Raw genomic sequence first — 21425 nt, 5'->3', positions numbered from 1 at the left:
TTTAGAGTCTCCAAGAACACAAAATGGTTTTCGCAGACACCTGAAGGTGATGGATCTGACTGAGAGATGTGATTAGGTGCAGAGTACAACTGTGTCAGGTTCCTCCAATACAGCACACTTTTTCTTCTGACCTAGAATAACAGCTTCCTAATGAAGTACACAAGCCAGCTTTTAGCCCTCTTCCCTGAAGCTGGTAGGGAGGTGTGGTGTTCAGTTACTGAAGTGTACCAAACCCCAGGAAGGCAGTGGGAGGTTTCCCATCAGGGCTGTTCCTGATATGGTTTGACAGGTTAATGCCATATCTGAATGGTCTAGACATAGCTGGCAGCTACATGGGCTGGGACAATGTTTCAACCCTCCTCCATCAGAATCTTGGAACATCTCCTGACTCTTGCAGCTCAACACAAGTATTTGAAGTTGAAAACTGTGCTAGAACATCAGCCTGAGGATGGGCCTGCAGTCTCTGAAACATTAGAAGAGAACAGGCTCATGGATTTGCCCTGAACCAGTATACAGTGTGTGCTTGGAGATCACTAGGGATAAAGACAGGGACTTTATCAATGAAGGATGTTCTGCATTGAGTTAGTATTTGCAGAATCCCTCTTGACACATCTGGTAGCCAATTATTTTTCCATTAGTCAGTAGCCTAAGGAAGACTGTTCCTGTAGACCATAGCTGCTGATGGAAAAATGCTGGGTTTGTGTTCAATTATCAGTGACTCACAGGATCAGTTTGTTAATTCTTTTGCATGGTTAAACACTTACCTGTAAGTGTTTAAGCTGAGATACCTCATACCCAGCTAGGTACAGGCATCATTACGGAGACCATCTGATGCTTACTTTTTCTGGAAGTTTATTTTCTCTCCTTCTGAGAGGCAAGAGATGATCACAGTTTCAGTTACTGATATTCTGTTAGATTTTGAATAGCAGAAACAAAGCACAAAGTGGAACTTGTTCTCCGATGTAATTTTTCTACCTAGCCAGTTCTCAAGAGAGTTGCTCCTTATGAAACAGGCAGTGGCATCTAGGTTAAGGTCCCTGTAACAGCGTAGTGCTTGCACGTTGGTTGTGGTTTTTCAGTTAAAAGTTTGTACTCAGAACACAGCTGGGCTCTGTATGATGAACGTCTCTTTCCCTAGGACATTTCATAGCCCTGGCATCTAGTGCTGCTTGGCAGAACTACAGCATCTGCATTTTTGTAAAGAAGATGTTTGGCTTCATTCTCTCCTTGAAGATGATACTGCAAATGTACCTTATTTCAAGTGTTGGGAACAGGGAAAAAAAAGATATATGATGTGTCAGATTCTGGAAAACAAGCTGTTCATTTTGCTGTGCAACCAGAAGCACTGTTTTATACTGTCTGGTTCAGTAACTGAATGTAGCCACCTAATATGTCCTCTGACAGTCAGTTTCCACCTTTAACACCTTCTGGGTGTTTGGGAGCTTTTTGGTTGTTCAGGTTTTGGGGTTTTTTTTCCCCTTCTCTTTTTCATGCACCCACAGTGCTGATAAAAGAGCTTGGCTTTGTCAGTTCCTGTTACAGCAGGGCACTTACCTGATTGTGGTCAGGCCTTTTCATGCTGTTCATCATCACTTACCTGCTTAAGGCCAGCAGAGACAAACCTTTGTGCTCTCTTTTCCCAGGTGGTGAAAGCATGTAATGAAGGTGTCCGGAAGATGAGCCGAACAGAGCAGATGATCAGCATCCAGAAGAAACTAGAATTCAAGATCAAGGTATAAGCACAGGCTGGACAGTTTTGGGTCACTGTCTGCACTTTGCAGACAACCTCCAAAGGGGCCGCTGCAGTCACAGCACCTCTGTGTGCTCAGTGCACACCCACTGCAGAGGCTGGGCAGGGCAGCACCAAGGCCAGTGTGGTGTGCACATACACAGGTGGGACACGTTGGCATCACCTCTCCTGTGCACTGTGCTCCTGCTCCAGCACTCAGGTCTGGCTCTTACCTCTCTTCAAAATTCAGGTCAGTTTTCAGCTGCTATTTTACCTACAAAATATGTTAAAGATAGATAAAAGCTACAAAGCAAAACACTTTAAAACTGAAAAATACCCAAACAAAGACTGTCCCACCATTTTAATTCTTTCCTGTACTTATGCTTTGTGTACAGTCTCTAAATACCTGCTGCTGATCTGTTTCAGCTCCATTGAGGGAATTACTACATCAATATTTAGGGGTGTCTGATCAGATCTCAGTTGATACATACCATGAAATTTCAATGCTGAGTATAAAGTTGTCAGTTTTTTTCTTGAATGCTATAGAGATGTTTCTCAGGTCTGTCTGCTTCACAAACTGTAAGGATCATATTTAACTTCCGAGCAATCTTTTTATGTACATGAACAACCAAAACAAAAAAATTTTATAGACCACTTTACCAGTGTGTCAGGGCTAGACCACAGTCCACAGGACAATAGTAGGTTAGGGAAGCCACACAGTTGCTCCACCTCTTGTAAAGCTGAGGCCATAATGACAGGCAGGAGCTGGTTCATCTCTGGAGCAGATCTGCCTTGGGAACTGGCACAGGTAGGGCTCTTCTGGGGAGAAGAGTACAGGGAGTTGAAAAGAAAGGTTGTGCCACCATGCATGTGATAAGCACTGGGAGTGAAGGTAGAAAGAGTGACAGTTATACAGGTATTTTTCAATATTTCAGTCATTTGGAAATGTAGTATTCTTCTAGTACAAGATGTGCTTTGTTCTGGGCTTCTTGGTTTTAGCACAATATGTGTTGAAACTCCAGCAGAAATGCTGTGGTAGATGCATGGACAGCATCTCCTCCTGACAGGGACAGACCCAGCCAGAGGAACCCTGTTTAACCTTGGGCTTTTTTAGCCAAAAGGCCAAATCCGTTATTTTAAAAGTCAGCCTTACTGTTTAGGAAAGTTCAGCCCAGATGACAGGATGTGTCAGAGAGAGATCAGGGCATAGGCTGTTGTTTCATTCCAGCAGTTGGCACTCTAGCATTGCCATCCTTAAAATATCTGTCCATCCTCGGGCTCCTGCTGTACCCTTGTCCAACTTCTGTCACGCTGTGCTGGCTGTGTGGATGGCAGAGCACACTGGCCTCTCCTGCAGCTCTGCTCCAGCCTCTGCAGTGCAAGTTGTGGTGATGGGAGCTCACCACCCTTCCTTCTGCATCTCTTGGTGCTTTCAGCATCATAACCACTTGAATCCATGGGGTTTTGCTGCTTTCCTAAACTTTGCTATCTTTTCCTCCCTTCTAGTCTGTACCCATCATCTCTCACTCCCGCTGGCTGCTGAAGCAGGGGGAACTGCAGCAAATGAATGGTCCAAAGACATCACGAACACTTCGCACCAAGAAACTCTTCAGAGAAATCTATCTGTTCCTTTTCAATGATCTGCTGGTGATTTGCCGGCAAATTCCGGGGTGAGTGCAAAATTCAGGTAGTACACAGGATACTTCATTAGTTCTTTTGTCCCAGGTTTATCCATCCTATGATGCTGTGACCCCATCCTGTCCCTCAGGCACAGGCACATCCCTTGGCCTGACATGTACACCTCCCTCCAGCAGTCACCTTGCCTTTGAGCACAGCTGACTCTTCATGGGTGGCACAGCTCTCTCCAGCTGAAAACTCCAGCAGTCACCTTGCCTTTGAGCACAGCTCTCTCCAGCTGAAAGTTCATGGCCAACAGGAGTTAAACGGATCCCAGGGCAGATCTGCCAGCAGAGTGACTATGCATCCAGCAGTTTCTGCAGGGTGGCAGTGAATTACATTGGCTGGTGAGCTGACCCTGGAGACCTGTCTTCCTGTCAAGGAGCGATTTTTTATTCATTGCTTCCTGAAGAACAGCTCAGATTTAGTCAGTTAAAACGCTAAGAAAGCCGACTAGAAAGTTAGAGTAGCAGGGAGGGGTATAAATTTTGGCCCGAGGCCAGCAGTTATATTTGACATGGTGTAACCTGCCTGAGGAGGATGTTGTTGTGTTGAGGACTGTGTCTTGTGCAAGCAGACACTGGTGGAACACAGCAGCAGAGAACAGCACGCCCTTTGTGGCATGAATTAGACCCACTGGTAGGGAGCATCTTGCCCTTCCACTGTTCCTAACGAACGTGTCGCCGCAGTGTCTGTACACTGGGAAATGTTTTGCTTCTGTGGCAACTTGTATCCAGAAAACACAGAGGCTCTTCATAAATAGGAATGAATTAATCCTCACAATCCCCTTTGAGGGAGCGCCATCTGTGTTTTGGACATGGGGAGCTCAGACAGAGCAAGCAACTTGTTCCAGGCCATGAGGGCTGCCCAGGGCAGAGCCTGGAGAGGGTTCCTTGCTTTGCAGTGGGTTTTTATAGCCACACGCTCATCCCATCTCACAGCAGGACATCTTTTCTCTTCCTTCCATGCAGCAGTTCCTGCTCTGTGTCCTCAGTACAGTTCTGGGTGGCTGAACTCTTAAGTCTCCTGCAATAACCACAGTTTTTCCTAACCTCTCTAACCTCTCCCAGGGACAAGTACCAAGTGTTTGACTCTGCTCCCCGAGGGCTTCTTCGGGTAGAGGAGTTAGAAGATCAGGGGCAGAGTTTGGCCAATGTCTTCATCTTGAGGCTGCTAGAGAACGCAGATGACCGGGAGGCCAGCTACATGCTGAAGGCATCATCCCAGTGAGTACCAGCCACCCTGCTATCCCTCAGCAGTGCTCTCTCTCCCTACATCCTGCCTTTGTGGGCAACAGCTGTCCAGGCTTTCCAGGGTTGGGCAGGGGGGGATCCCACTGCTGCAGCTGAGCTGGCCCTACCAATCTCTCTGCCCAGCATAACTCCCCTGAGGCTGCTGAAAGCCCTAAAGCTACTGGTCACCCAGGCAGGTTTCTCTGCTGTATGGTGTATTTGAGGCCTCTGGGGTGGTGGACAGACAGGCAGTCCCTGTTCTGGGACAGGGAAGTCAGAAATCAGCCCAGGCCCCAGCTGATTTACAGACTGCAGCATATTCAGAAAGTAAAACCAAGCAGGATATACACTCACACAGTCCAGTGGCTCCACTGACTCACAAGAATCATGGCCATGCCTGACCAGCCCTGTGGAGCAAAGTGTCTCCTGTTTGTGGGTGAAGGTGTGAGAAAAGGCTACTTCCCCCATGTCTCCACAGCCAGTGCTAATCTTGTGCAGCCCTTCTGCAGCTCAGGGCCTCCTTGTCTCCCTGGATACAGATTTTCTGGCTCACTGATTTTTCACTTCAGGCTCCAACAAGCTCAGGCTGGGCAAATGATTCAGCTGTGCTAGCACTGACCTAATTGTTTTGGAGCACAGGGCAGGGCTTTCTCACTGACCCAGGCATTTCCAGGCCCACATTTTCTAGCCACCAGCTAAACAGCTCCTGGAGACAATGCACATCCCCAGGCTGATGTTGTCTGCTGTTAGCAGGCTGGTGTTCATCATCCACATTCCTAAATGAACAGCAGCCCCGGGGTTGCACCCTGACCACCCCCACCACCACCACCACAGCATCAGGACGACGAGCCTCCAGTACAGTGAAGCTGCACCTTCTCCCCAGACATATGGCTGCAGCTCTGCTGCACTGAAAATAGAGATGTCAGTCACACTATGCAGGGCAAGCGCACGTGTGACGTCTGTGAGGCTTGGCTGTGCAGCAATGATAAACCAGGCCAGGATTTGCTCAGCTCGGGGCAGGCACTCGCAGGTCCATGCTCTGCATCCTGTCCCATCTTCTAGGTGGCCACAGCAGGTATGTGATCATGAACATGGCTTGCCAACAGGTCTTGAGCACTGAAATGTGACACAGCAACTGCTGAAGGCTGCTGTTTCAGAGATGCAGGGATGATGGAGGTAGTACTGGGCACAGACTGGAAAACTTAACAGTTAGAAGAGACAAGTGGGAGCCAAACAGAGACTTCTGCATCTCTTCTACAGCTCTTGCAGCTCTTGGATCAGGCAACAATGCTGCTCAGTGGCAACTTGCAGCTTGTGCCCTGGGTGGGCTCTGCCAGGAGCTAAGACTTTATTTGGACACAACCAGGTCCACCTATAGAACTGGAGTGTGGGTGGGTTCCTTGCAGGCTGTGAGGATCTGGGCACTGTAAAGCTCTGTAAGGGTCTGTGTGCAGGGCCAGCATGCAGACAGGGCCACAGGCATGGCAAGACTCTGGGTTTGACCTCTACATGTTATAGCTCCTCTGTGCTCAAGGCCCTTGTCTTGCATGTCTTCATATGATGGGACCTGCAGGTGTTTCCACTGGTCCTTGGCATTGTTCTTCATACCTGAAGTATAAAGTATTCCCAGCCCTACAGATCAACCTGCCAGCACTTTAGCACTTTGCCCTTTTAGGCCCCTCTCCTCCCTGAAGACACTCCATGGCTTTTCATGTGTGTCAACCTCAGGCTTTAAAATGACCTGAGAAGGTAGAAAACTCTGGCTCTCTGGCAGATGGAAGCACAGCTGGTCCTCCAGGCAGGAGCTGGAGCTTGTGCAAATGAACTGCCCCATTTCCTCGTGGGGCTGAGGGAAGCCTGAGGGGAGCCAAGCCTGGGACTTCTCCAGCATTTGTGAGATCTTCACCCTGTCAACTGCAGGTCCAGGTTTTGCAACATGCTGTTCACATGGGTCTTGTTGCCAAGCAAGTGGTACCTTTGGTGTGCTGCAGTGCTCTTCTGCAAGGGAATTAGTCAGCTCTGCCCTTTAAATGTTCCTACACAGCAGTTGTGGGAATAAATGGTTCCTGTAACTGCTTATCTCCCAGAAGAACTGCTCCTGTGACCAGCCCAGCCAGGAGCTGCCTTTTCTTGTTACTTCTCAGAGAATGCTAGGTCTAGGCCCCCCACCTTGCTGCTGGCTCTTGACAACAATGCTACCAGAGGGATCCTCCCCAGAGAGGGACCATGCTGCCTCTGGGGGACAGCCAGGGCTGTGCAGCAGGGCCCAGAGCACTCTGTCACGTGTGACATCCCAACTGGGGTGTGCAACACTGGGGCTCAGCATCACCACTGCACCCAGGACCCTGGAGGGGCAGGCAGGAAAAGGCTGGGAGGAGGAATATGAAGTCCAGAACTATCTGGGCAGAAGATCTAGAGCCCTTACAACTCGTGCATGTTCACAGCTTTAGTTTGTCTCCCCTATCCAGGAGTGAAATGAAGCGCTGGATGATTTCACTAGCCCCAAACCGGAGAACCAAATTTGTTTCATTTACATCCAGACTTGTTGGTAAGAGACACAGTATGGGAGCTGGGAACTCTTCACCCCTACCCCAGGGCACCTTATTCTGCCTGGTCTCAGTGCAGCCACATATCTGGGACCTATGCCAAAGCTGAGCCCTCTCCCCAGGCTGCCCTCCTTTTCCACCACCAATACCTGCTTGTCTCTGGGCCTGGCCCTGACCTCAACCGCTCCAGCCTGGGCTGGGCTGCACCAGCACTTTCCCTCCCATCCAGGCTGCTCATGGCTGGCACCACTGTGGTGGTGACATGAACCTGGCTCCCTTCCCAAGAGTTGCTTCCCCAGTACCTGTGGCAGGGGCACTCCCTGGCTTCCCCAGAGGCCCTTCCAGATCAGAGGGACCATGTGCAGAGCTCTTGGGGCTACAGCCACCCAAGCTGTGCTGTTCTTCAAGGGGCTCCATCCCAGTCCATCCCTCACTCTTGCCCTGTTTCTTGGCAGACTGCCCACAGATCCAGTGTGTCCACCCGTACGTGGCCCAGCAGCCTGATGAGCTCTCCTTAGAACTGGCTGATGTCCTCAACATCCTGGACAAGACAGATGATGGTATGGGGATGGGATGGGGGTGGGCTGGGAGTCCCTGTGGAAGGATGGGCTTTGCTGCAGGCAGGCAGTTGTGAGTGTCTCCCTCCCACCAGGGAGAGGCTCTGGCATCAGCATCACAGACAGAGAAGGAAGTTACTGCCTTCTCCTAATAGCCAGCCCAGGTTGCCTAAGTTGTGGCAGCACTGACACAGCCTCCCAGCACCAGCTGTGGGCCATAGTAGAGCTAGCACAGCCACTCCAGATATAACCTAGTGTTATTCTTACCTTCATGATGCCTCACAGCCATGTGATCCTGCTCTCTGGGGTACTCTTGTAGCTAGTGGTCTCAGTCACATTGGATGTCTGCTGGGGAGCACTCCTGTGGCTCCAGGGACAGCAGAGGGCATTTGATGGCAGCAGTGCCTGTGTTCTGCTGGCATCCCTTGAGCCAGCTGTCCTCATATGATGCTGCTCAGATGGGAAGGCCTCCTTGCTGGATGGACAACCTGGGTCTGCTCAGGCCTCTGAGTAGCTTCCAGAAAGCTCTGCCAGCTCCAATGGCTCTTTCCAGCAAAACTAGGAGCAAGTGCAGGAGCAAGGGCCAGTCCTTCCCCACTTATGCCTGTCTCTGTCTGTACTCAGGCTGGATATTTGGGGAACGTCTTCACGACCAGGAGAGGGGCTGGTTCCCCAGTTCTATGGGGGAGGAGATCCTGAACCCCAAAATCCGAGCCCAGAACCTGAAGGAGTGTTTCCGGGTGCACAAGTCAGATGACAGTCAGAGAAGAAAACTGGGCAGCAGAAACCGCCAATGACCACCGGCATCTCCAAGCATCTGGAGTGCCTCAGAGAGGCAGAAGACAGAGGCTGCCAGCTGGGAGGAGGTGGCAGCTGTGGGACACTGTGGGGGACCTGGTGCACTGGACGAGGCACACAGACCCATGAACAAACAGACTGTCATTGCTAGGCCCTCCAGAAGCACTGGTCCTTTCCAGGAGATCAGTGCTTTAAACTGTAAATAACCCTTTTCCAAGTGTTCTGTAAAGCCCCAGAGAGCACGAGCTCAACGGACACTGCCTGAAGGCCACCAGGTGCTGGCCAGATGAGCCACATGTGCTGGCTTGGGCTGGCTCAGGCTGCTTGGGAAAGGCAGTGGCCACAAATATGAGCAATTGATATCACCTGATTTAAGCATTAACAGCTCTTTGCTACCTTCCAAGTCTGGAGTGCTCTGAACCCAGCATCTCACAGGGGAAGAACTGAGGTCAAGCAGCAGTCTCAACTCTCTCAGAGCTCATTGACAACAGGCTGGGATGAGCCCCAGGAACTCCACCACCCTAGTCCTGCTGTGAAGCTGCTGGGCTCATTCTCACAGGCAGACCCTCGATCTGCTTCCAGTCAAATGCTCTGCAGTGCTCCACACTCAGCTTTTCTCCAGCAGCAGCCCAGCCTTGCCAGCCCTAACCCACATCTGCCTGCCTGACAACCTCGAAGCATATCTGGACGCTGTGCCATGGCTCAGCCCCCTCTACCACAGCCTTCCTCCTTCTGCAGGGCCACTGCAGAACCCCAGCATCATGTCCTTTCCTGGTTGATTGTGCACTTGTGGTCTTTGCTACGCCCTGCTGCTGAGGCCAGAGCAGGGGTGGCTGTGCCAGCGCCGTCTCGCACACCACACGAACCACCAGAGCACCAGCAGCCCCAGCTGCCACACAGCAGGTGAGTGACCTTAGCTGGGAGCTGCTGTCCTGTGTGCTCTGGGAGGCCCAGCAACTGCTGCTTGCATGCTTGTAACCCACCCCACCAGCCTCCCTGTACAGGCTCACCTCCGTGTATATATGCAAGTCTTGTGGCCAGCAGAGCCAGCTCATCACTCCTTCCAGCTGTGGCACTGAGCAACCCATGAAGCCTCGGGCTCAGCACTGAGTGCAGCGTGGGGGGACAGATCCACAGCAGCCACCCCTTGTTCAGCAGTCCCACACGTGGCTGAGGGCCTCTCAGCCACAAGCTGGGCTCCAGCTGTGGCCAGCATCCATTAGGGAAATTGATTATTTGGCACCTTTCTGTGACACGGCAAAGAATTGTCTTCCAGGCATTGTAGCCTGTGCTGATTTATGCTCTGGCCATTCTACGGCTGTGCTCAGAGAGGGGACAGAGAGCAGCTGCCAACAGAGCCACAGAGAGGCCATGGGTATGGACAGGAGGAGCACAGCCATGCCAGCAGGAACCTGGGGAGAAAGCAGGACGCTTGGAAGCTGTGAAGGGAGGCTGTGGAACTGCTCTTTGGACTACGTGGTGTGTGCAGTTTGAGGCTGAACACACCTGAGGTGGGTTCCAAGGCTGACCCTACTGACACCACAGCCTTGGGCCAGCCAGACCCGAACCAGCACCGAGGACCAAAGTGGTGGGAGCCACAGCAGTGAAGGGGGAAGAAGGCATTCTTCACTCAGGCCCAGGTCAGTGCCACCACATTAGCACATGACAACAGCCAGCAGGGCTGTGCTGCCTTGGCCACCTGTGGGAAGTTCATACCAGCCAGCAGTTCCCAGTCACCAGTCACTGCCCAGCCTGAGAGCTCGGCCAGGAAGGACTTGCAGCCTCCAGTCTGCTGCATGGAGCAGATTTCATGGGGACACCCCAAGCCAGGTCCATCCAGCAGCAGCCCACAGTCAGCTTTCTGAGACAACCAAACCTCCAACTCAGGATCCAAACCTTGCAACAGCCACAAATTCACAGTGCAAACCCCAGAGGAGCTCCAGCTCTAGGAATTCCTTAAAATTACCTGAGAAATCACCACATCTCACAGCATCCAGCTCTGCAACCCAGCAGCCAGCCCAGTCCAGCACAGGGCTTGCCTGGCATGTTTCTCACAGCACAGAAATGCTCCCTTGCCCATCAGATGTTTCACCAGCTCACCGTAGCCAGGATGCCAGCTCCTCACTGCACTTCTCCAGGGAGAGGCTCCGTGCTGCTGTGCCCTGCCCCATCACTCACCACTGAGGCCTGGGATTGCTCCAGCCCCTCCTGCTCTGCTGCGATTCCACAGGACTCCAGAACCCAGGCACAGGCTGTGCCATTTCCACTGAACTGCATCCAGTGTTATTTCCTCAGACCCAGCCCTGCACGCCTCCATCTCAGTGATCTCCAGTGTTGTACAGGGCCAGGCCTGGGGCCCACAAGCACCGGCTGGAGCCCCCCAGCCCCTGCCAGGCTGCCTCAGCGAACTGAGGGGAACTTCTTGTTGTCTGGTTTTTCCGTGTGATAAAATGTAGCTGAGCAAGCCAGCGCCAAAACACTCGTGTGTCTCCTTCCTCCCCCAGGCTGATCACTTGTCTCCTCCCCTGGGGTGCAGCTGGCCCAAATGCAGTGGGTCAGAATGGGCTTATACCCACGAACAACCCTTCCCTAGGAAAGGTGTGCAGGGTGATACACTGTTACCATCACCCAGATTAGACCCAGACGGGTTCTTTTGAGCTCCCACAGTTCCTCCTGAGTGGGGCTGACAGGTCCTGCCCAGATCTGTGCCACCCAGGAGACAACACAGGTACCAAGAGCAATGAGCACTCGATGCAGCCTGGCTGCCCAGCACAGGGCCTGCATGCTTTTCCCATATCCTTGGCACCATTTCTCCCAGGGCCCCAGGCAGACAGTTCAGGAGCAGCTGAGGGCTGGAGACAGGCTGGTTGTGTAACAGAAAAATGTTTTATTGAGTTCAGGAGGCTGAGAACTTTCTCAGTGTGATCACGACCAAGGCCACAAGCACAGACGTACCCAGGAGGGAGGCAATAACAATGGCACCAATAGCTCCAGGCCCCAGTGAGCCTGCAGGAAGAGAGAAAAAGGCATGAGGTCAGCAGAGGCAGTGGGGCCCAGATGGGAAGGGCTGCAAGGATCACCCCACACCCAGCATGTCCCCAGGCATCAGGCCACACTCCTGTCCCAGAGCTCCCTGCACTGGCCATGTCCCAGGTGTCATTCTGTGCACTTTGGGCAGGGGGCTGTAGGCAGCCACCACCACCTCAGCCAGCTCCCAGTGACAAGGACAATTTCCACAAAGTGGGTCAGTGGTGCCCAGCTTTCCTGCTAACACACTGGGAGTGTTGCTTTGCTTGCAGCAGGATCACATCTCAGCTGCTGCTCGCTGTCAGTCAGGAGCCACAAGCCAGGAAAGGTATTCATGCTCCCTGTTCAGGGAGCTCCTGGCACACTCTGTCCTGCAGAGCCCTACCTACATTCAGGGCAGGTGACTGCCATGACAGGTCATAGGGCAGGAATAAGTCTTGGATCCATCTTGGGGCTGGCAAGAGCTCCGCAGCAGAGGTTTTTCAGCGTGGAAGTTTCCATCAGTAGGCAATAAAGGCAACCCTCCCCCTCCCCAGCAGTGTGGCTTGAACCCCTCCCGGGAGGTGACAGGCCCACAGGGAGCAAATCCGTGAGGACGTCCCAGGCTGCCGCGGGAGCGAGCCGCGGGCAGTCCCTGTCCAGCACTCACCGTCCCCGGTGTCCAGCCGGTGCAGGTGGGTGGTGTCCTCGGGCTCCAGCTCGGAGGTGAACGGGGGGAAGGCAGTGGCATCCGACAGCCGGGCGGTGCTGGTGGCAGTGTCGAAGGGGCCGGCTCCAGAGGGCAGCTCGGGCGGCTCGTTCCAGAGGGTGGGGACCGCGTCCTGCGGGTACTCTGCTGGAAGAGAAGCACCCACGGGCAGGGGGGGCCCGCTCAGGCTACTCGTGACAGCCACAGCTCAGCAGGTCCCTGGGCTTCAGCTGCCTGCCAGGTGCCCCCGGGGAGGATGAAGCAGGACCTGAGGGCTGAGAACCCCGGCGTGGCAGAGCCCTCCTCCGAGGGGACACCACCTCCGCTGAGCAGCCACACCCAGAGCAGCCAAAGGCAACGTGCTTCTGTGGCAACCTGGAGTACTCAGCACACACGGGACAACACAGAGTGCCCCGACACCCTGCAACCTCTGCTCGTGCACAAACATGAACATCCACAGCTGGTTTACTCATGGATGCCTTGGGACTGGGCTGGGAAGGGCTGTCACACTGCCATCAGGCAGAGGCCACCAGGCCACCTGTGCTGGCCAAATTCACAGCATCTCAGGGCCCTTCTGTCCTGCACCACCAGCCCATGCAGTGCAGGATGCTGGTGGTGCTGGCACAGCACAGGACATGGCTCCCCCAGACAGGACCCCAGAGCCTCAACTTCCCCCTGCTGCACCCCCGCCACACCGGGGAGATGAAAGCAGCCTGGGTTCTGTTTAATGTTACCACTCGTCTCCTGTTATTCCTTCCTGCCGTGGGTCAGAGGGCAAGCCAGAGAGCCCTCCCTGTGTGTGGCTCACCAGTGCTCCCTGTCAATGCCCAGCCTTGTTAAGGTGGGCTCTGGCAGGAGCAGGAGACATTCCACAGCTCCCTGCTGAAACCGCTGGGAATGTTGCACTGGGATGGGGAAAAAAGCAGAGGGGAGAAAAACGAACAACATTCACTGCCAGGGCCCTCCTGAACTGACACAATGGTTATCAGGACTGGGGAACAGGGAGTCAAGAGCTGGAGCAAGCAGCCATGGCTCCCTGGGGCAAGGCACAGAGGTATCCCAGGGCACCCCAACTCTGGCCTGGGAACCTTGGTGTACCAGGGACACTTGAAGACTTGTCCCAGGCTCTCTGTGGCCCAGGAAGAGAGATGGCAGCAGCACATCTTGGCAGTACCAGCCCCAGCTTTAAGTGCCCAGAGCCACCCTTGTCTCCTGTGGATAGAAGGTGCTCTGGGGGGAGAGCAAAGAATCCTCATTAATGGGCTGTACCACAATTTGTTCTCCCTTAAAATCCCTCCCCAGAATAGGGAGGGCCAAAACACTCACCTTTCCTGCTGGTACAAACCCACTGAGAACTTACTGCAGGGTTTGCATCAGAGTAGCTCCCAGCATTGCCAGAGCTCTTCCACTATCTTGGGAACACAGCAAAGTTCTGGACTAGTTTTGAAAGCTCTTTCTACAGGCAGAAAAGCTACAGGGTATCCAGCGAGACAACTGCCAGGTTTAACCCTGGCCAAGGAGCACCCACAGAGACACGTTCCCAGTGCAGCCTGTGCCAGTTAGAGCCAGGCAGGAACCCAGACAAAGGTGGGTGTAGCAGAGAAGCTGTGTCCTCACACACTTGGTACATCCATGGTGTCTGCATCTCAGGTGGCATCCCAGCTCCCCTGTACATGCACACAGAGGTTTGTGTTCCACAAGAGCTCCCCACAAACACCCAAGCCTTTGCAGGGCCCTTCCCAGCCTGTGCTGCAAAACCAACCAGCAGAGCTGAAGACTCATATTCCATCCCATGGCTCTTCCACAAAGTGCCATTTCCAGTGGATCTCTCTACTTTAAATCCTGTGGTTTCACAGCCAGAGAATGGAACAAGAGGAAATACAGAATTCAGTGAGCAAAGGTAGTTAACACAGGAGAGAACTGAGCAAAGCTGGGCTATTTAGCTGGCAACAGTGGCATGGGGAAGCTGTTGGTTTAGGGACAGACCAAACATATGGAATGCTTTGGAAGCCCTGGTTCCAGGCTGCTTTTGTAAGGGAGAAACTCCACACAGAAGAGCCACACTCCAGCCGTGACCTTCCTGACTCTGTCAACATCCCCTGGACCAGAACCAACACTGCCACTGTCCCCACCTGGGAGAGGAACACAATGCTGGGAGGACATTCTTTCCCAAGAATGTTGTTGTTTTTTTTCTCCAGAGGTGTGTATGCCTTGCGTGTGACCAGGGACTGGTGTTAGCTCAGATGATCTGTAACAGATGCAGGCACCATCCAGGGAAACTGTATGACCTGGGCTGGGTCTTCCCAATCCCTGCTCTCCAAGGGATGAGGAGGGAGCATTATCTCTTCTAACCATAGTGCAAAGGTCCCACAGGTGCCACCAGACCCAGAGGTGCCAGACAGTCTCTCTTGTTCTCAGTGCATCTAACTCCTGAAAAATTTCTGGCAGTTCTCTTTAAGCAGGGCACAGAGCTCATTTTTGATAGCCAAATACAGAAGAAACAGTCAAATTCATTTACGATCTCTGTGATTTTTAAAAACTTGGATGGCTGTGGATATATATTTTGTTAATTCCCCTCATCCAACTGACACACACTTTCAGTCTGCCCACACAGAAAAGGCAGAATGTGCTTAACATGCATTTGCTGTCCTGAGTTCTTGTGGTTTTACCCTACCAGCACTTCAGCCCAGGGAAACACAACCCCTTTCAGTCAGCTCTGGTGCCTCAGGAACAGTTGTGAGCTCAGAGGCAGCAGCGGATTCCTGCACACACATGGAGTGAAATACCTGCAGCTGAGCCTCCCCAGGAGCCAGGGCTCACTGCTGCTCCCCTTCTCAGCTCCTGCCCCTCCATGCTGCTGGAGCAGGTGCCAAGGGCCCGGCTGTGGGCACACAGGGGGGAACACAAAACCAGAGGCAGGTTCCTCCAGAGCCCATTGCTGCAGCCCGGGAGAACATGTGCTCTGAACCAGCACTGCTCTCTCCATGTCTCTCCTTTGATTTTCCCTCCTAACCTAAAAGCTCATGTCTTCACATGCCTCCACTCCTCCAGCTGAGAAGTCCAAGCACACATCCAACTATCCTAATGCACCCAGCAGGTTTCTTTGACAAGCAGAGGTTTCACACCTGCTTCCCTGACAGTCCCAATGAGTGTCAGCCACACTGCTGCTGGCTGGTAGTGGCAGATCTCTAACAGACCCACATCAAATGCCACAACCCCATTTCAGTCCCCTGGTAAAAGCAAGAAAAGTGATGGGAAGGAGAGTTTGTGTCAGGTACTAAACCCCAACACATGCACACTGTTAGTAAGGTTTTATGTCTCCAAGTGAGACACAATGGCCTTTTCCAGCCATCTGTTGGACAGAATCTGGAGAGATTCTATCTACAGGCAGGGGACCCAGTTCAGGAAGTTCAGTTCTGCTGCTGATGCTTTGGGTGACCAGCACCAGTCCTGCCCTTCCCAGGCTCAGTTATTCTGTGCACGAGCAGGAGACCAGGATCTAAACAGGATCTACAGAGAAGGCAGCACCAGCATGGCCAGGCCTTCCTGCCCACACTGCTGCTGTCATTCTGACTGTGAGGAGGGGGATGTGGCCTGTGAACCTCAACAAGTGCCTCAGTGACAGCTCTGGAGCTGGCAGCCCTTCCCAAAGGGAAAGGGAAAGCTGAAGGGAAGCTCCATGGCCATGGGGCAAGAAACATCAATCTTAACTTTGTGTGTAAAAACACTCAAACACGCTGCCATCTCCAGGGAGCGAGTGCAACCAAGAGCTGGAAACTAAATATCAAAGGTAAAGTACTGCATGGCTTTCCTGTTCACCCAAGAACTTTGTAGAAATAAGAACTAGCAAGAAACACTCAAAATACATCATCTACCACAAGACCAGATGTTTAATATCTGGGAGAAAGCCATGCATTAGCTGTGCTGCCATCAGTCTCAGGACCAGTCCTACCTCCAGAAAACTCCCGTGGTGCACTCACATGGTTTGCTTGCCCTGGTGGGACTTGCCAGGGCCACATGGAGGGGCTGCCAGGCTGCTGAGGCACACGAGTGACCCAGTGCCAGCTGCTCCGGAGGGAGGGAAGCCTCCAGGCCCTGGCACAAATGAGCTCTTCCTCACAATTAGCTGTCTCAGCACTGAAACACAAGTTGAGGGCAACTGTTGCTTTCAGACTAACAGTAAAAGCCTTTTCATGAGATACACAGTTGGAGAACACTTAGGAGAACAACATGCAATAATCTTATTGGCATTTTACTGGAGATGGAACTGGACAAAATGGACTAAAATTATTAGAGTGTTTTGCAGAAGGCCAGGTAGTTGATGGCAGCTCTTCCTTCCCACATGTTGACACTACAAATTGTCTTATTTTAGGGAAATCTCTTTGCTGCACTGTCTTCTTCCTGTCTCCAGCACAGATTACTTATAACTGAGATGAGGAAATGGGAAGAAAAGAGGAAATGGGAAGAAAAGATCAGTTACCATGAAGAAATACATTACGAATTTTCCAAGTGATGCAGTGGCCAGTGGAACTCCCGGCACATGGGCCCAGATCTAGAGGGATGACAGCAAAGGCAACTTGACAAAACTGCTAGTTCCAAATACACACATGATTCAGAAGCCAATGCCTTGCAAAGGCTTTGTACTAACTTGCACCTCATTTGGGACTCTGAATCCATTACAGGAATTGAAACTGGGTTTGCTGATAGGAAAAAAAAATCAGCTCTTCACAATCCTCCTGTGCTTTAAGCCTACATGCCACCTGGGTTTGGAGAAAGAGGAAGTGAAGAAGGCTAAGGTTTGTCACAAATCCTTGAGCTGGCTGTTTCCTGCTGCACCCAGATGATGTGGACAAAGAGAGTTAAAGATGTGCTTGGTTGCCTCCCCATCTTTGACAAATGTGTTGTTGGAAAGAGCTCAGTAACTTGGAGAAGTTCATGTCAGAGCTCTGACCATGCTGTCCAGGAAATCAAGAGCCAGCAGGGAGAGGAGCCCCATCCTGGGCATGGGGCCTGCCTGCCCCCAAGGTCAGCCCTCTCCGAGGCAGCGCCGCTCCCGCTCGCTCTGGAGCTCTGCTGGGGACAGTCAGAGGTGCTGGGACCAAAGGGCAGGGGCTGGTGCACTCTGAGGCCAGCAAGGGGCTGTCCAGCCCCAGGTGGCCACGGCAGGCACGGGGCCAGGGCAGGGCTGAAAGGAGCCTTCAGCAGCAGCACAAAGGGCAGCCTGTGGAGGGCAAGGCCAGGAGCTCCGGAGTGCAGCAAGGCAGAGCTGCTGCGGTTCTGATGGATACTAAGTAAACTTGTTTACAGAAAGGCAGGGCTGTGTGTTATGTGCTGAGACCAGAGGGCTGTCTGTGTGCCCTCCTTCCCCTCTTTGTCTGCACCAGGCCGGAAATTTCCTTTTCTAATGGACTAAAAGGCAGAAAAAGTTCCACTGTTCCTCAAAGCACCTGTACTGGGGGCAGGAACTCTCCATGCAGCAGAGAATCATTCTGCTCCTGGGGTGGCTTACTGTCCAGGCTGGTTCCCTCCTGTCCTCTCTGAGGGAACCTGTTAGAGGCCTTACACCTCTGAAGCACTGCAGAGAAAGCACAGAATCTCTCCTACACCCCAAGATCTGAACGCTGCACTCCCCAGTACAAAGCCCTTCCAGCCTCACTGCACAAGCACAACTCACCCAGTGTAAGGATTGAGTAAACTTGGGAGTGCATCACAGGAGCAAAGGGACACAGGGAAGCAGCACCAGGCACTAACCACAGCTGCAATGCCAGAGCAAGCACATGGAAAAGCTGGCAAGGAGGGGGGCCAGAGCAAATGCACCAAATACTGGAAATTTAAAACAGCATAGAACAGATCCCAGATTGGAGAGGAAGCAGATTGAATTCTCACTGGAAATCTATCACTTCTGCAGAGTGAAATACTGCTAATGATTAAGAAAAGATCTGGTATGGGGGAAGAGGGGAAGAGCATGGCCAGTGCTTCTGAGAGCAAAAGCAAGGCACAAACTGAAACTTTGCTAAAATGATTAATGTTCCACAGCATTAAAAGTTCACAGTTTGAGAAGGGAAGTATCCACTTTTTAGTGCTCATTTCTTAGTTACTTCAAAGGTTTCCCTTCAAAGAAGGTGTCTTAGAAGGAGAAGATACCAGCTGCACTGATTCTGCTCCTCCACCCACAGATGTTCCAGCCAAGCACAGCGGTGAATTTCCCTACCCATATGGAAGCTCCTTCAAAAAGAATTCCATAATTTGATCTGCTAGACAGCTGGCCAGATCTCCCTGTGAGGCAAGATGCTCAGAAGAAACTGCGAGAGAACTGCAAAACAACATTGCTCCAGGTCTTGGAAGGCAGGACAGAAATTCAGGAAAACAAGTGCTGTGCCTGTTATCTTGGCCCCAGCCATCTCTTCAGCCTCGCCTCCACGGCAAGAAAGGCTTTGGGGGAAGCAATTCCCCATAAGAGCTTCCACCTGTATGCTCAGAGCCCTCAGTGCAGGGGGTTTGGACATCAGTTTTTTCCCAGTTGTAAAACCCACCTCAGACCTGCAGTCTTTGAAGCTGTGCCCCAGGCTCCCTGCAGCCAGCACAGCTCTGCTGAAGGCAGGAGCAGATAAAGCTGAAATTAATCACAATCCCCAAAACAACAGTGCCTTACACAACAAGCATCTCTCCCATTCTTCTTCCCATCACCCCAATGAAAGCAAGTCAGAGCCAGGCACCTTTCCAGCACTGCCCTGGTACCCCAGCTCCAGAGCAACCCTGTAAGGATGCACACCTTGGCTTTGGACTGAGGTTTTCATGGACACTTCCCTAGTTGTGCCTAAAGCAGCTGTTGTGCTCCACTGTAGTAGAGAGCACAGAAGGAACCAGGAACAGGCACACAGGCTTTAGCCAAAGAAAAATGTTTCTTTCCATAACTAACTTCTTCCTGCTATTAAAGGCTGAGGGACAGCCTGTCCCATCAGCCACTGAGAGGTTTTCAGTCTCCTGCTGATTTATGTGTCCACTGACCCCCCAACCACCCATGCTCACAATAGGTGCTACTGCCATTCTGCTTAGGAAAAGTTAAAGGATTTTCTCCACTGAAAATATATTCCTGCTCACCAGCAGCCACTAAAGCTTAAGCAATTATAATTCAATACATATTTAGGGATGTTTTCAGAGAAGGGAGAAGAGAGAGGGGCAGTGTAGTAAAGGCTCTCCCATGCTTTTGGGCTTTAAATGCAAGCAAAGCTCCTTACCTGCCAGCACAGCAGGGACCAGGATGCTGCACAGCGTTAGCAGGACCAGCCGAAGGACTCTGTGGTAGGGCATGGCTTCCCTCAGGAAAAGCATCAGCAGGAATCCTTAAAACTCTTCAAAGCACAAAACAACTCAGAAATTTCACTGGTATAATAAAAATTCTGTTCAGTCAGGTAAAAAAAAAAAAAAAAAGAAAAAGAAAGTGCTTCACAAGAGCAGCTGTGCAGAGAGAGTGCAAAGCCCAGCAGAGCCTCCCTCTCTCTGGCTCCAGGAGCACACCTCCTCCCAAAGGCAGCTCCACCCTCCCAAACTTGTGCCTAAAACCCCATAGGCAGCCAAGCAGAGCCATCAGGACCCTGCCAGGTCACTGCACACACAAGCAGTTGTTGGTGAGCCCTTCCCAGAGGCCACGAGGATGCTCCTGGAATGCCTTCCCTCGGGTTGGCCATGCCGAGGCACAGGAAATAACACAGGAGCCATTGGGGCAGCTCAGCCCAAGACCAAGCAGCCCATTTGAGGGCTCTGCTCTCCCTCACTGGCCAGGGTGGCAGGGCATTGCAGGGTGGGGAGAGCACAGGACAAGGGCCTCAATCTTCTGAGGCTAAAATGCTCTGACACAGAGCCAGAGCAGCTCCATGGCATCCTTGTTCCTGGGTGGAATACTTACAGAGCTGGCCTGGGAGCCATGGGTGGTCTCAGAACTGCTGTCAAAGTCTCCGAGTGCTCCAGGAGAGTCACCTTTGGCAGGCAATGCCAGCATCCTCCTTGGATCCCAACTCCTCAGGCATCACCTCCTCCCGCCAGCCTCTGCTGCTCTGTCCCTGCCTGCCTCAGGGGCTCACAACAGTTCACAGCACAGAAAACCCAGGTTTGCTTCAAACCACATTTGCAGCAACAAAGAATGGCGAATGGATGAGGTGTATAAAAAGGGGAACACTCCAGCTGATTGTCACAGAAGTAGTTTCATTAGTATTTTGGAGCTGATATGATGATGAATACTTCATGGTTTCCCATCATATAATGAACACAAACATCTCCAATGTCAGTTCTTTATGCTCTGAAAATATGACACAAGTATTTAAGTCTGAAATTTCAGATTCAGATTTTCTGCAGCAATTGCTTTGCTTTTTGGAGCCCCTGTTTTCCCCATCCCTACTGACCCAAATGACTCTTGCTACAGAAAAGGGCCCTGTTTGTCACAAAAGGTGACAATGCAGTCACCTGAGTGCACAATCTGCACGTGCCACCACCTTACCTGCCTGGAAACACAGAAACCAGAGTATTTCAGTATTATGAACAATGTATCTTCCCCACTGGTCCATTATCTACAAATTCTCAGGAGGCAAGTGACGTCCTCAAAGTTTGACAAATTATTGCACATTCTCCCTGCTTGCATTTCTGCATTTTCATTTAGCAATAAGAAGCTGTTCCTTTCCTGCTTCCCAGCCAAGCTCAAAACCAACACGCTTTTGTGTACTCATAACATGGTGTAGAGCATTCCAAAATTAGCTTGCAGAAATTAGATCACAGCACTAAAAAAACAGAAAGCAATTATAAACCACACACCTTATATGCTAAAAAGAGGAAGATATTAAAACAAAGTCAGGTTATCAACCTAAACATAAACTGTTCTCTCAGACATCAGCTAAACATCATGCAAGGCTACTGTGTAAGTCAGGCCTTAGCATACTTATTTTCCATGGTCATGTGAATGGCAGGACATTTACCAATACCTTTACTGGGATTTTCCACACAAAAACAAGTATCAAAAAAGGAAAGTAAGTCTAAAAAGAGAAACTTACAAGGTTTCCATGTGGACTTCAGGCTGAGGGGAGAAATAAAACACCTTATTTAGGGCAGTGCACTGGAGTGCATGGGGTGGGCACCGACTGGCAAAGGAGGCTCCGTGGCCAAGTGTTTGTGTTAAGAGCA

General features: G+C 51.7%; 2 protein-coding genes across 10 annotated transcripts in view; one reads left to right on the top strand and one right to left on the bottom strand.

Moving 5' to 3' along the window:
- The window catches only part of NGEF (neuronal guanine nucleotide exchange factor), a 47938-nt gene extending 36922 nt beyond the window's left edge, over window positions 1-11016 (top strand). For all 5 annotated transcript variants that reach the window (XM_039706481.1, XM_039706483.1, XM_039706482.1 and 2 more), the window contains 6 exons: window positions 1644-1733; window positions 3236-3399; window positions 4477-4632; window positions 7107-7186; window positions 7640-7744; window positions 8366-11016. In XM_039706481.1, coding sequence (XP_039562415.1) covers window positions 1644-1733; window positions 3236-3399; window positions 4477-4632; window positions 7107-7186; window positions 7640-7744; window positions 8366-8538 — 768 coding nt within the window. In that variant the 3' untranslated portion in view covers window positions 8539-11016. The remainder of the gene's footprint in view (window positions 1-1643; window positions 1734-3235; window positions 3400-4476; window positions 4633-7106; window positions 7187-7639; window positions 7745-8365) is intronic.
- Window positions 11017-11403: 387 nt separating this feature from the next.
- On the bottom strand, window positions 11404-21379 carry SNORC (secondary ossification center associated regulator of chondrocyte maturation). 5 transcript variants are annotated; one of them, XM_039706496.1, is made up of 4 exons: window positions 20161-21379; window positions 19493-19654; window positions 12216-12401; window positions 11404-11545 (listed from the first exon to the last, which is right to left on the bottom strand). In XM_039706496.1, the coding sequence occupies exons 2-4, from the start codon at window positions 19584-19586 to the stop codon at window positions 11436-11438; spliced, it is 390 nt and encodes a 129-aa protein (XP_039562430.1). In that variant the 5' UTR covers window positions 19587-19654; window positions 20161-21379; the 3' UTR covers window positions 11404-11435. The 5 variants fall into 5 exon arrangements, with proteins under 5 accessions (XP_039562430.1, XP_039562434.1, XP_039562431.1 ...); XM_039706500.1 differs by having other exon boundaries at window positions 12216-12398; XM_039706497.1 differs by having other exon boundaries at window positions 19493-19637.
- Between the last annotated feature and the right edge of the window lie 46 nt (window positions 21380-21425).

Source organism: Passer montanus, unplaced genomic scaffold, assembly GCF_014805655.1.
Source record: "Passer montanus isolate IOZ18808 unplaced genomic scaffold, ASM1480565v1 scaffold193, whole genome shotgun sequence".
Lineage (NCBI taxonomy): Eukaryota > Metazoa > Chordata > Aves > Passeriformes > Passeridae > Passer > Passer montanus.
Note: the sequence above shows the minus strand (reverse complement) of the source record. Positions and strands in the feature narration are given on the sequence as shown.

Excerpts from the sequence above, each read along its gene's own strand:
- SNORC (XM_039706496.1), bottom strand. The coding sequence starts at position 19,586 with ATGCTTTTCCTGAGGGAAGCCATGCCCTACCACAGAGTCCTTCGGCTG. Across the intron at positions 12,402-19,492 it reads GGTCCCTGCTGTGCTGGCAG|CAGAGTACCCGCAGGACGCG; the intron begins GTAAGGAGCTTT and ends CTTCTCTTCCAG. Across the intron at positions 11,546-12,215 it reads CCGGCTGGACACCGGGGACG|GCTCACTGGGGCCTGGAGCT; the intron begins GTGAGTGCTGGA and ends CTCTTCCTGCAG.